At 35.4% G+C, this 14,335-nt stretch overlaps 1 protein-coding gene across 1 annotated transcript in view; it reads right to left on the bottom strand.

Annotated features, from left to right (window-relative positions):
- Positions 1–11,395: 11,395 nt before the first annotated feature.
- Positions 11,396–14,335, bottom strand: part of LOC126712807 (phospholipid hydroperoxide glutathione peroxidase 1, chloroplastic) — an 80,265-nt gene continuing 77,325 nt past the window's right edge. The window contains exon 6 of the mRNA XM_050412282.1: positions 11,396–11,450. Coding sequence (XP_050268239.1) covers positions 11,421–11,450 — 30 coding nt within the window. The 3' untranslated portion in view covers positions 11,396–11,420. The remainder of the gene's footprint in view (positions 11,451–14,335) is intronic.

The raw sequence follows: 14,335 nt of genomic DNA on the forward strand, positions 1-14,335 counted from the left end.
AAGAAGCACGGTGGGAGGTCATTCCCTTTATTTGCAGACCCTTCAAGCCTCTTAAATTCCTAACCCTCCAATTGTGCCCAAAGTTCCCATTACCAATGTGACTAAGACTTAGGAGGTGACATGGTCAAGGCCAGAAGGAGGGTGAAGGGACCACACCCTCTTCAGAAGCCTTGGGTATCTTCGAGATTCAAAATGGCCACGTCAGGGTAAGGGAGACAAAGACTCAAGACATTTCTTCTCATCGATAGGGCAAGAAAGGAGCCTCTTCTTCCTTCAGCCAAAATCCGAAGCAAGTGGAGGTCGCATCAGATTTTTGGTGTGGCAGCACTGAGATTTCCCATCGTTGGTACCATCGTTCTCGCTCGATTGTTGCTAATACGATGCTTGATTGCGGTTAGAGCTGGTATGGGGATTGGCATCCCCGCTTCTTCCTCTCTTCCATCACTGGTGCCATCTAGACTTGCTTAGTCGCTGCTAGAGCAAGGTTGTGGACCAGGTGCCTCTGCTTCTTCTTCTCTTCTATTACTGGTGCCATCCAGACTTGCTTAGTCGTTGCTAGAGCAAAATTGAAGGATCTATCGTTCCCATGTATCCCTTTTTTTTTTTTTTTTTTTTTTTTTTTTTCTATAGTTAGCTTCTGGTATAGGCTTGTCTAAGCCCCTTTTTTATATGCTGTACTACTTCTTTGTCTAATAAAAGATGACTTTATCCCATTTCGCGTGTTCTTTCTTTTCTACAATAATTTTTTTGTGAATGGATGTTCTGGTGTCCTTTTCTTTTGAACAGTACTTAGGGCCGATGCCTTTGTTAGCAAAAAGTTATCACTTTAAACTCATCAAAACTGACAGGCACAACAATGCCGACTTCAAGTAGGTTAACCATATGAGACTAACTGGGATAACAGCTGAATGTTCTGTATTGCGTATGGAGTGATCACCCGAGGACGTGTAACCTAAAGTGAATTGTCCGAGGGGGTCGCCGGGCACTAGGGTGCTTTGCCACGTTTCAGATGATATTCATAGCCTTAACTTGTTTTGGGTATCCGGTCCGAGGACTGAGGCATGACTGCACCGAGTCTAAACACTTGGTTGTGTTAGTTTCCTTAGATCTGGGGGTCTGAGGATCGCGCAGGATTTCCATTCTGTCTAGGACTTAAGCCTTTCTTGATGTAGTTAGTTTCCCGTAGGTTTGAGTCCGAGGACCATGCAAGACCTTGGTTCTGTCCAACACTTGTATTTTCTAGTGACTAGTTTTCCCACAGGTTTGAGTCCGAGGACTATGCAAGACCTTGGTTCTATCTAGCACTTTCTTCTTGAAGTAGCTGGTTTCCCCATAGGTTTGAGTCCGAGGACTATGCAAGACCTTGGTTCTGTCCAACACTTGTATTTTCTAGTGACTAGTTTTCCCATAGGTTTGATTCCGAGGACCATGTAAGACCTTGGTTCTATCTAGAACTTGTATTTTCTAGTGACTAGTTTCCCTATAGGTTCAAGTCTGAGGACCATGCAAGACCTTGGTTTTGTCTAGCATTTTCTTTTTGAAGTAGTTGTTTTCTCCATAGGTTTGAGTCCGAGGACCATGCAAGACCTTGGTTCTATCTAGTTTTCCCATAGGTTTGAGTCTGAGGACCATGTAAGACCTTGATTCTATCCAACACTTATATTTTCTGGTGACTAGTTTCCCCATAGGTTTGAGTCCGAGGACCATGTAAGACCTTGGTTCTGTCCAACACTTATATTTTCTGGTAACTAGTTTCCCCATAGGTTTGAGTCTGAGGACCATGCAAGACCTTGGTTCTATCTAGTACTTTCTTCTTGAAGTAGTTGGTTTCCTCATAGGTTTGAGTCCGAGGACCATGCAAGACCTTGGTTCTGTCTAGCACTTTCTTCTTGAAGTAGTTGGTTTCCCCATAGGTTTGAGTTCGAGGACCATGCAAGACCTTGGTTCTGTCCAGCACTTTCTTCTTGAAGTAGTTGGTTTCCCCACAGGTTTGAGTCCGAGGACTATGCAAGACCTTGGTTCTGTCTAGCACTTTTTTCTTGAAGTAGCTGGTTTCCCCATAGGTTTGAGTCCGAGGACCATGCAAGACCTTGGTTCTATCTAGCACTTTCTTCTTGAAGTAGCTGGTTTCCCCATAGGTTTGAGTCCGAGGACCATGCAAGACCTTGGTTCTGTCCAACACTTATATTTTCTGGTGAATCGGGCTATTGGACTCGCGAGGATCAGCCCCTTGGCAAATGTGTGAGGCATAGACTTGATGTTAGAAGCCCCTAGAACTGCCCGTGCCATTGGCACTTCGAAGTGTAGCACTGAGTGGGGGCTGAGTTAGGGCAACAACCGCGTGCTGCTGGAAATGATGGAGAGGCTTTCGCATAGCTTGCACCACTACCAAAATTATTTCTTTCGAGGGACCCTTGTTGACAGGGGCTTGATCCTTCCATGACTAACCGCCGCCTGCACCAACGCACAAGCCTCCTCACAGACGACGCCAATTGTAGGGTCTGATTTTTCAGCCCAATACCACACGGTGGGCGGGATCTTGGACCAGCAGGCCCAATACAATGAATTGTAGAGAGTGGGCTAAAAGGCTAGGCCTTGGTGAACAGACAGTCGTTAGTCATGGTGTTCCTTATGATTGCACGGAGGTGAACAGAGCTTATCCAAGAAGACTTTCTCCTCGGCACGGCCTGGGTGGCTCCGGTTCTTGGACCTGGTCCCAGTCCCCTTTTTGGACTGCTTCTTCCTCCTTTTATACTAGCTTTTTCCCTCCTCTCAACGTCCACATGTAGGTTCAGCTTTATAGGGTTGGTACTTGTCCCATCAGCCCATACCCAAAGTGGTTGGGGGTGGTTGTAAAAGCCGAAAAGCATGGCTCTGTCAGGTACAGAGTACTTGATTACAGTAATGGCAGCCTTTCCTTTGTTCTTTGTCGTTTTAATACTTTTTCTGTTTGGCGAAATGACCCGGAATGTCATCACCAGGACCAAGTTGCTCCCTTTGCCCTCGGCTACATTTATGGCCGAGGAGGGTCCTTCCCATGGCCGAGGAGGATCCTTCCCATGGCCAAGGGGTGGGCCTTCCTTGGATCGGGCCTTGGGCCCAGCACGGACATCGACATGCGCTTCCTGATTTTATACCCCCCCCCCCACAGTAATGTTTCATGAGAAGACCTTATGAGAACAATTTTTATTTATTTGAATTTAGGTAAAATATTATGTGTTTAGTTTATTTAAAATAAAAAAATACGAGAAAATGTAAATAATTTAATGATATTGTGGATTTGGCTTAATTTAAATATTGAATAAAATAAGATAAGAAGAAAAATAGTAAAAATATAATATTTAACAATAAATACCAAATTATTCAAATCATGCTATGTAATAGAATAATGTTATATTCTTATATACCATCACTATAATGGAATAGGATAACATTTAACAATCAAATAGAACAAAAAAATATAACAACTTAAAACACAAAACTAAATCACATCAATAGAAAGTGTTGGGTTATAAATTGACCCCAGTTAATTAATTTAATTACTTAAATTGATTAATTATGTTAGATTACATGCAATATCGTGGAGGTATGAACAAATCACCAAATAATCTAGAGTGCAGTGTAAAGTAAATTAACACGGTGATTTGTTGACTAATGGGAAAAACTTCTCACAAGGCAAAACCTCACCGGGTGATTTTTAGGTCACCACTCCAAGAATTACTAATCAAAATCAAGAGATTACAAGTACAAGGAATATTACCACAAACCTAGTCTATCCCAAAGTACCTACCTATAGTAAAATCTTTATGTCAATCCCCAATTGATCTTGATTTTGTAGAGACTTCTTCCATCTACACGAATCCTAGTACGTGACTAACTCCCAGCAACTTTAAACTTGTTGTTTGATGCAAAGTTCTTCAATACACTTGTAGAGAATGAAGCACTTGGTCACAAAAATCTAAAGCGCATAATAATGAAGTAGCTTCACAATAAGTGTATAGATTCTCTAATTGAGTCTTTGTATCTTGTGATGTCTTTAAAATAAACCTTTTATGTACCATAAAATTTTAGTGAATGAAACCTTAGAAGTCCAAGTAATCATGGGCCAATAAGCTGATCTGGAAATTCTAGATTTGCGAAACTCGATAGATTAAGAGGTACCAACCTTGTATCGAGGTTCCTCATTAATTCTCGATAGAAGCTAGGTATTGAGTGGGTGTCGAGTTAGTGTCAAGGTCCCTTTTTTTTTTTAATCTTTTCTCACTTGTTTCTTTGTGTAGTCTTCATGTTTTCAATAATACCACTTGACATATCAACAAGACATACTTCATCAATGGCAAGTCTATAAATTTTTTTCAGGGTGGTCACTAAGAAATTTAAATTATAAAAAAATTTAATAAAGATATAACTTGAATATTTGCTAAACCTATGAGTTGAGTCACTAAGGAGAGCAAAATTGTTGTGACTGTTGTCGGGGATGTTTTTGCGACAAGGGCCGAAAATGCGAGAAAGGCCCAAATCTCCCCTTGAGTTCTTTAGAAGTGTTTATTTGTGGAGAATCAAGCCCAAAATTCCAAATGTATAATGAACAAAAGGATAATGGTGCTTTGACAAAAGAAAATCAAAATGCTAATAATGAAAGCGCAGAAAAAGCATAAAAACATAATAGGTCTGAAATTTCGACCCACAGTCACACAGAAGAAGAAATTGAGGAAGGTCATGAGGAAGAGAGGGAAGATTCCCCTGTACCCATATTTCCACCCCTAAGGTTCAGAATTGTGAGAATGTCTCTTGACTAAGTGGGTTTTTGCTCTCAAGTTTCAGCTCTATAGGGAAAACGTGGTTTAACAGGTTTGAAATTTCGACCCACAGTCACACAGAAGAGGAAATTGAGGGAGGTTGTGAGGAAGAGAGAGGAGGTTCCCTTGTACCCATATTTCCACCCCCAAGCTTCAGAATTGTGAGATTGTTGACTGGCTGAATGGGCTTTTGGTCTAAAGTTTTAGGTCTTTAGGTAGAACGTGGCCTCACCTTTTATGAGCTGAAGAGATAGTTTTATATTAAGTTTGGGGTGTTGCTCTTGACTGGTTTTTGAGTAGTGGAAGAGTTTTTTATCCCCTATGATACCAATTTGGTGTTTTGGCTTGGGTTGCTTTTGTTTAGGGAAGAGTTTGGTAAGCTTTTTACATAATTTTGGAAATAAAGGGGGTTTGCTCTAATTGGTTGCCTTTGGTCAGACATTTTAGACCATTGAAAGGCTCACCTAAGTGAGGCCTAGCAAATGGAGTTGGCCAATGAGAGCCAACTATGTTTTAAAGGTAAAAGTGGGTTAGGGCAGAAACTTTAGGCCACAGTCACCCAGAGCATAAAAGCTATTTTGGGGTGGAAATTTTGGATACAAGACCTCCTCCATGAGCTTAAGGTGCTACCAGTGTCCCTTGCCCACTTGGTAGCACGCATGGGCTAGGCTCATGCAAAAGGTTCAAAAGGAACCAACCCATACCCTCCAAACCACACTTTCTCAATTTCCCCCATATTGTCACATGGGCTTGGACCATGCTTAAAAGAATAAATAAAATATAATACATGAATCTAGTCCATAGGAAAGTCGAGCTTGGTTGAATCGGGCTTGTATGAAATGTGTCGCGAAAATGGGTATCAACAACTGTAAAGCCAAAAAGAGTATAATTGTCGTCACCATCAAGGAGAACTCAAAACCAAAATATTTTTCTTACTACCATATTTGAAGGAAAAATAAAATTAGAGATTATTTTTATTTAATAGGTTGAACAAGATACAAATTTGAATGATTAGTGATTTTTATCTTTTTGTTTATAATAGGCTTTTTATTGAATAATTTGTTCACTTATTGTTTGGTATTGTCTTGTTTTTGTTTGGTTTATACTTGTTGTTATTTGAGCTAATATTTGTTGTCGTTGTTTAATCTTTTTTTTTCCCCTTAATAAAAGGGATAAAGGATTATATTTGGGGGGCAAAATTAATTTCGAGTAATGTTATGTCTACAACATTTTTATAATAAATCTTATGTAAAAAGCTATTATTGGTGGGTAAAAAAATAATATTAGTATTAGGCCCAAATTAAAATTAGTAACAGTTTATCACATTGGATTTGTTGTTAAATTATTGTGAAAAATATTGTGAATGTAGCATTATTTTTATTTTTATTAAACCTTTTGTAATTCTCAAGTCAGGATGTTCAACATTTTTATTAGGGTAGTCACAATAGGTTAGTTTAGCATATAATTTTTTTTTGGCAAGTGTATATATACATTTTTTTTGCAAGTTAGAGTGGTCCTGTGACCACCCTGACTTGCATGTGGAGCCACCAGTGTACTTCATGATATTCTAGAATCCACTTAGAATTATTTAGATATAAGTAAAGTGCGTTTTGTCAAAGGATATGTCAACACATGAAAAATATGACCCTATTAGAAAGTTGAGTTTTAAAGAATACAAAAATTCATCAACTTAAAGTAAAGATGTGTTGAGGACTCTTTTTTCATGCCACATGGCATCATTTCATTAGTAACCCGTGCCACGTCAACATTATCATGGATTTTGGGTAAATCTCCTTTAAAGCCCAAAAGGCCCATATTTTATTCAACTATAAGGATTGGGCTCACATGGCCCACAAGATCTTCACTTCAAGAGGCGAATTCATGATCGACATTTCCTCTTCATCAACTGGGTTCATAAACCACGACATCATCAACATCAATATATGGATCAGGCTTAAGCAATGAATCAAAGCTCACGACCCATAATACCTATCTCATACTCATGGGAAGCAGCTTCTTCAATGAAAACCCATATTTACACAAAATGACATCAAAACCCAAGGTAAATCATCTCATTTTATGCTCATGAGTCTCTTTGGGAGGTGTTGTTTGGTGGGCCAAGAAGTTATGTTCGATAAAGCTCCAGCAGTTTAAAAATGATAAAAGAAACATGTTGCATGACATGTCTTCTTCAACTCCTTGAACTCTGGCGGGTCAGTGTGTAGCAAGCAACATCTAGTAAGCCTCTCTTATCACATAACACTTAAAATGATAAAAACTCTCCATTGCTCTTTGACTAAAACTTAATACTCATTATATATAATAAATACTCAAAAATTTTAGTAATCTAAATGCTAACCAAATAACTATTCATTCAATCTCCAGCTATTCATATACCAATTTAGAAACCTAATCATATTATTTCACATAAACTACATTTTTATTTAAGCTAAAATCCAACTCAAACATATGGCTAAATCTGATTGGTTATCTTTAATCTTCAAATATAAAATATTCATAATATCTTTAATACTCAGTTGCCATCTGACATAATTAGAACAAATATTCCCTTGTTAGCTGCCTGAGTAGAGCATTAAATACTCTTCCTGCTCACCAAGATTAAGTCACAACACAATGAGACCTTGACTAGATCTGTAAATCTTCCTTAACTATCAACCAAACATCTTTTTGCTTACTAAAAATGTATTATAATAGAATCATGGACCAAATATATAAATACCCAAAAAAGGAAACATTTCCAGCAAAACACCAGCAATGTATTCAGCAGAATTTACTACATACCTGTAAAGTAACCATCTAATAGTGGTTTTAACTTTTCTTATTTAGCTTGGCATGAGATAGAGTTGTTTTGTACATTTAGAAAACAAATGAAAAAAAAACCCTTTCTCACTTCAAGCTAAAAAAAGGTAATTCAAATATAGATAGAGTTGTTTTCTTTTAAAAAGCAATTCTATCTCCACCAAGCTAAATATAGGAAATAAAATGATAATTTTCCAACTCATTTTAAGGTTGTTACCAAATATTGGAAAATGAGATAATTTTCTAAAAAATAAAGCTTTTTGGGAAATGATTCATTTTCCAAAAATTTTAATGTTGCTTATTTCAATGGTTTTCCGCATTTTCTTGTGTCTAGTAGTATTTTAAAATAGTGGGTCAAAAGAAAACTATCTTTTAACTTCTCTTATTAACTTGTTGTAAAATAGAGTTGTTTTCCAAAAATATTTAGTGGAAAATAACTTTATCTCATCCCAACCTAATATACTACAAAGAGGAAGCCAAAAGATACATAAATCAACAATATCATTCTTGACAAAGAACTTAGAAAAAAGAAAAAGAAAAAGAAATTGGCGTCTCCAATTAGCTGCCTATCAATCTTGGTAATCCCTCTACTAGTCACCTCTCTCTTCTACCAAGTTTCTAATGCATATCGAGCCTTGATTGAAAGCATTTGCAAAAATTCCATGGCCTATGAGTTTTGCATGTCAGCTTTACTTGCAGACGGACGTAGTATTAGAGCTAGTCCAGCTTTCCTGGAACTCATTTCTATTGATTTAAACTTGAATGCAGTAGAAGCTGCCCTTAGGTGAATCCCAGATCTTCTTAAAACACTCACAAACCCACTGGATAAGACTCGAATTCAAAATTGCCAAGCCGATTTAGATTATGTACATGGGAAATTGAATGATGCAAACACGGCTACAGGGAAACACTCGTTTTTGGAAGCGAAAGATTTACTTATAGAAGAACTTATTAAAATTGGAGAATGTTATGATGAATACGATCGCCCTCCAAAACGTGAATCGCCAATATCAGATCTCACTTTCAAAATGGGGGGGCTAATTGATATTTCTTTCATTATAATTTCTATGTTAATGTTTTGGTAAGATATTGTCAACTTAATCTTATGTGATCTATAATAAAAATAGGTTTGCCAAGATCTTTGTAGCTTAATTGCAACTTCATGGTGTTATTATATATATATATATATATATATATATATATATAAACAAATAAAGACTTGCTTGTATTAATATTTACTAGCTTGTAACTCCGTGCATATGCACGGATACATTTAAAAATAACCATAATTACATATATATAATTTAGAATCTAATTAGATATAAACTCTTCTGTTTTTGCATTCAATATACTTAAAAAATACACATTAAGATGCATAGTATAATAATCTTACATATATAATTTAAATATTATTGATAGTCATTCTTATATATATATAAATATATTTTTTTTAACTCTTTAAAAAGTCTTGTAAGAATGTTATTAGGTAAAAAATGTAAATTGTTCATTTAAATTTTTTTTTTCTGTTAATTAATTGTAGACTCTTTGGTTTTTGTACACAATAACTCACTTGAATAGATATTCATGATATAGTCCCACATTTGATTCCAAAATTATAAATAAAATCATTCAAACTTTAAAATATAAAATCATTCAAACTCTCTCTTCCTCTAATTTTATATATCGTGTTAGATATATGATTATATTTTTTATGATTTATATATGTTGGACTCGTCGTTTTCTACTCTAAATTAACTCATTTAGTACAAGAATTAAAAAATTTCGATTAGATGGAACACGTGTCGTAAAATTAAACTCTAATTGAAATTTAATTTTTACATTGAACTAACTAACTTGGTTCAAAAATTTAAAAATTTGATTAGATGGGACACATGGCACAAAATTAGACTTTAATTGAATTCCAATGTAAAATCTAATTGGATTTTCTCTCAATTTTACTTATTAATATATATATATATATAGAGAGAGAGAGAGAGAGAGAGAGAGAGAGAGAGAGAGAGAGAGATGACTTATAAACTTGAATTGTTTTTAGTTCTACAAAAAAAAAAAAAAGACTCATAAATAGAAAATCATTCAAATATTATGTTTTTTATGGTTTACTTATATTGGACTTCTCATTTTTTTACACTAAATTAACTCATTTGGTATAAAAATTAAAAAATTTAGATTAGATGGGACACATGTTGCAAAAATAAACTCTAATTGAAATTCTTTTTACATTGAATTAACTCACTTGGCACAAAAATTAAAAAACTTAGATTAGATGAGACATGTGACGCAAAATTAGATTCTAATTGAATTCCAGTTTGAAATCTAATTGGATTTTCTCTCAGCTTTACCTATTATTATATATATAGATTTGTAATCATCTCTCTTTCTCTCAATCAATATGGTATTATTGCTTTCATAAAAAAAAAAAATGGTATTATTGCGTTATATTCAATACATCTTTGTGTTAATGTTATTTCTTTTTATTTTTATAATTTTCTTTATCTTTTTCACTTGTATACCATATTTTATCACATATATGTGATGAATTTAATTTTTATATATCATATATTTTAATTAGGAGTGACTTCTGTCAATATTGACTAAAAAAAAGGTGTCGTCCCTATTATATACAGGTAACATGGTCCCTACAATATTCATGCAAATGTTTAAAAAGATGGGCAAACATTTGTTAGAAATCTGAGGACTATGACTAACATCGTCTTGCCTTACTCTCAATTGCAATAATCATTGACATAGTACAAGCTACTTATGATTGAATCCCATTAATTCTTAAAAAACTCAAGGATCTAGTGGATAAGGAACAAACTAAGGTTTACTGCTCTGATTATCGTGATGCACTACAGAAATTCAAAGGTGCATACATGGCTTCAATTGCGAGGTCTTACTGGGAAGTGATAGATTGGGTTAGGGATGAAGCTAACAAAGCTATAGATTGTGAAGATATATATCGAAGGAGTCCCCCTATATGTGAATCATTGATAACAGGAGAGAATCAAAAAGTGATTAAGCTAGCAAAGATTACTTTGATTATCATTGGTACTCTCATTTCAACATAATGTATTTTCTTAGTCAGGTAATCCACAATAAAAATGGCTATCAATTCATATTATTTGTGTATTAGGACTAGGAGATCCAACCGTACAAATTCACTAAACTATAGTACTTTCTAATGGGTTCAAATTACACCTAGTGTAACTTTAAGGTATGTTGGACCACCAAAATTTTTTAAATTGAAAAATCTTCCATTGGATTACATTATCTTCGTATATTCTCTATGCTTGCCAAATTTTAAGATGATCAAAGATTAATAGCTATGTCATCAATCAATCATTTAAACTCAAGATTTTTTGTAAATTAAAATAATGCAAAAAGATGAGTTTATTGATTGAATAGTATATAGCATCCGATTGACATGAATTTTGACATGCATATTAAGAACAAATAGAACATGTAATCCAATGGTGAGATTTCTAAAATATGAATTCAATAACATGTTATTGGGTTGTGTAAGATTTCTTAAAATTACACCAAGCTAAATTAAAGATCTGAATTAAAGCAATTTTAACTAATAACACAGCAGAAATTTGGGGATAGGGAAAGGAAAGGAAGAAAGCAACTCTATAAATTGTAAGATATGTATATCACCAATAGTTCATAGAGAAAATACAACTATGAGAGGAATGACTAATCTAGATATCTACATATACCCATACATTCTTTTGCCCTTGATTCAGTAGATAATGCATGCATGCCTTTGCAGCTCTATGTTCATGCCGCGAGAAGCCTTTGGATATCCTTCTTATGCAATGAATTAGAGAAGCATACAACAATTCCTTCCAGTGCTCTTTACATATGACAGGACACACACTTATTATCAAAAACTAAACAACTGATTTGAAGTTTCCATGCCAATTAGTCTTAGAAACACAAAAAACCTTTATGTACACATGCCATCACATGATACCAATCATTTATTGGCCTTTGCATCTTAAAATCTCGCATAATATCATTGATATGTCACAAAAGAACAAAAGGTTTCAATTTCAGAACTGATTCTACTTAAGGGTGCTGCTTTGATAACTATGTTAGTGAATTAACTGCCTTTAGCATCAAAACAAACTCCCCCCCCCCCCCAAACAAAAAAAAGAGAAGAAGAAAATAAATCAATGGCGAGTAACAGCCTTAGTAAATGTAAACTAACCCAGAGAGTTTTGTGGTGGCATAAATCTCAATCTTGGTTGACTACATAAATTATGAAGTTCTAAATAATGTGTACTTTTGGATTGAAGGTTATTAATACTTCCAAACTTATACTTGGTAAACCACAATTCTAACACAAGTCAACAATTCATACAAGATCCCAAAAGGTTCATCCATTTACTAAAAGTCAACTTGGCAGAGTGAAATGTCATCAATAATCATATATTTTGAATGTGCAGTGAAAAGCAAATGTAACCACCTGACCTGACCATCATTTTAGGGATATGAAACCTTAATATATACTAGAATACTAATAAAATTTCCTCGGCCAATAAATTTGAGAAACCATTAGATGCAATTGAAACATATGTTTTTAAATTTAGTAAAACTCTTTTGTTAGGTTCTAAGTAATTAGGAACAAATGTATTAGAACTTCATTTTGTAATGTTGGCAAATCATGATCAAAACAGGTTTTAGTCTTGTTTTAGACTTACTCAAAGTGTGTTTATGTGTAATGTTGGAATCGAGTGTACTGCAGGATTTATTGGTTAAATCTGTCTGGCTCGATCGATCGAGAATTAGACTTGACTGATCGAAAGTCGTGCAGATTGTTTTTTCTGCAGAATTTCCAACTCAGCCTGAGCCCATTTGACGTGTAGGGTTTTATGTTTTGTCTTAAGTATAAAAGGGAAAACCCTAGCCACGTTTTTATGTTGCTCCTTATGCTATGTGTGTGAATCTTTTGTGAGATCAAGAGGTGTTTACCTTTACACATACTTAGGGTTTCCAAGATTCAAGATTATGTCAAGAACTTGGTGATTGATTCAATTGCTGCAATAAGAGCTTAAAGTTACACAAGCAGGAGTGCTTGTATTTGTTGGGAATTTAAGAAAGAAGTAGTCCGTGGACTCGAAGCTGTCATGTGGTCGTGGTAGTAAGTTTCCTACTCGAGGTAGCAATAGGATGTTAGTGGTCTAAGTTGCTATTGTGTAAACTTCAATTCTTTCCTAGTGGATTTAGTTTTACCTTGAGGATAGTTAGGTTAAATCCTCCCCAGGTTTTTACTGGTTTGGTTTCCTGGGTCATCATATCTTTATGTTCTTTATTTTCCGCACTTTACATTGATATGATATATTTGTGTTAACCTAGATCTGAAATTTGACTAAGTAATCACTTGGCTAATTTACTAGGTTAATTTGAGTGTGTTTTAAGGGGTCTAAAAACAAACAAGTGGCATCAGAGCAGATAGCTCTCTTGTTGTAGATCTTTTGATCTAAGAGCTAATCCTTGACCCCTGTTGTCATGGATACTTGGAAGATCTTATTGCTTATATGCCATCTTGTCTACTTGTTGATTTTGTCTCTTGTTGTTTTTGTTGAATCTTTCCTTGAGCATTTTGGTATAATTACTTGTGATGATAATTATGTGTGTTATACTGCTTTAATCGCTTTAAAGGCACGTGATTCTTGTCTTTGGTATTTGGATAGTGGTTGTTCCAAGCACATGACAGGAAATAAAGTTTTGTTCAAGACACTCTTTGAAGGAAAGATTGGGATAGTCACATTTGGAGATGGAAGCAAATCTGTGATCAGAGGCATTGGAACTGTGGACATTCCAGGGTTGCCTGTTTTTGAAGATATCTGGTATGTAGATGGGTTGAAGGCTAATTTACTTAGCATCAGTTAGATTTGTGATAATGGTTTGAATGTTCTTTTCACTAAGTACGAGTGTGAGATACTTGATAGAGGAGGTGACTGTATGTGTATTGGTGTAAGGACAGTTGACAACTGTTATGGTATAACACCAAGTATAAGCAACAAGTGTTTTAGTGCAAAAATCAATCAAGTTGACTTATAGCATCAACGGTTGGGACACGCAAGTCACAAGCAACTTGAGAAGATTTCTAAGTGTGATGTAGTTATTGGTTTGCCCAAATTTGAGAAGATAGAAAAGTGCATATGTGGACCATGTCAGATGGGTAAACAAGTGAAGTCCATGCATCCGTTTGTAACTGAGGTTCAAACTTCCAGACCTCTTGAGTTGTTGCACATTGATCTCATGGTCCTGCCAGAGTTCAGAGTTTGGGTGGAAAGAAGTATATTCTAGTTGTTGTAGACAATTTTACTAGATATACATGGGTTGTGCTTTTGAGAGATAAAGCTGAGGCTCCTGATAAGATGATACATTTGTGCAAGAAATTGCAAGTTGAGAAAGGTACTTTGATAGCCAGAATCAGAAGTGATCATGGAAGAGAAATTGAAAATACAAAGCTGGCTACCTTCTGCAATGATCAAGGCATGCATCAAGAGTTCTCATCTCCTAAGACACCACAACAGAATGGAATAGTGGAACGGAAGAATAGGGTTGTTCAGGAGATGGCACGTGTCATGCTACACAATAAAAAGATGCCCAAATCCTTCTGGGGAGAAGCAGTTAACATTGCTTGTCATACACTCAATCGAGTGTATTTCAAACCTGATTCC

The sequence above is a fragment of the Quercus robur genome, chromosome 2 (assembly GCF_932294415.1).
Source record: "Quercus robur chromosome 2, dhQueRobu3.1, whole genome shotgun sequence".
NCBI classification, from domain to species: domain Eukaryota; kingdom Viridiplantae; phylum Streptophyta; class Magnoliopsida; order Fagales; family Fagaceae; genus Quercus; species Quercus robur.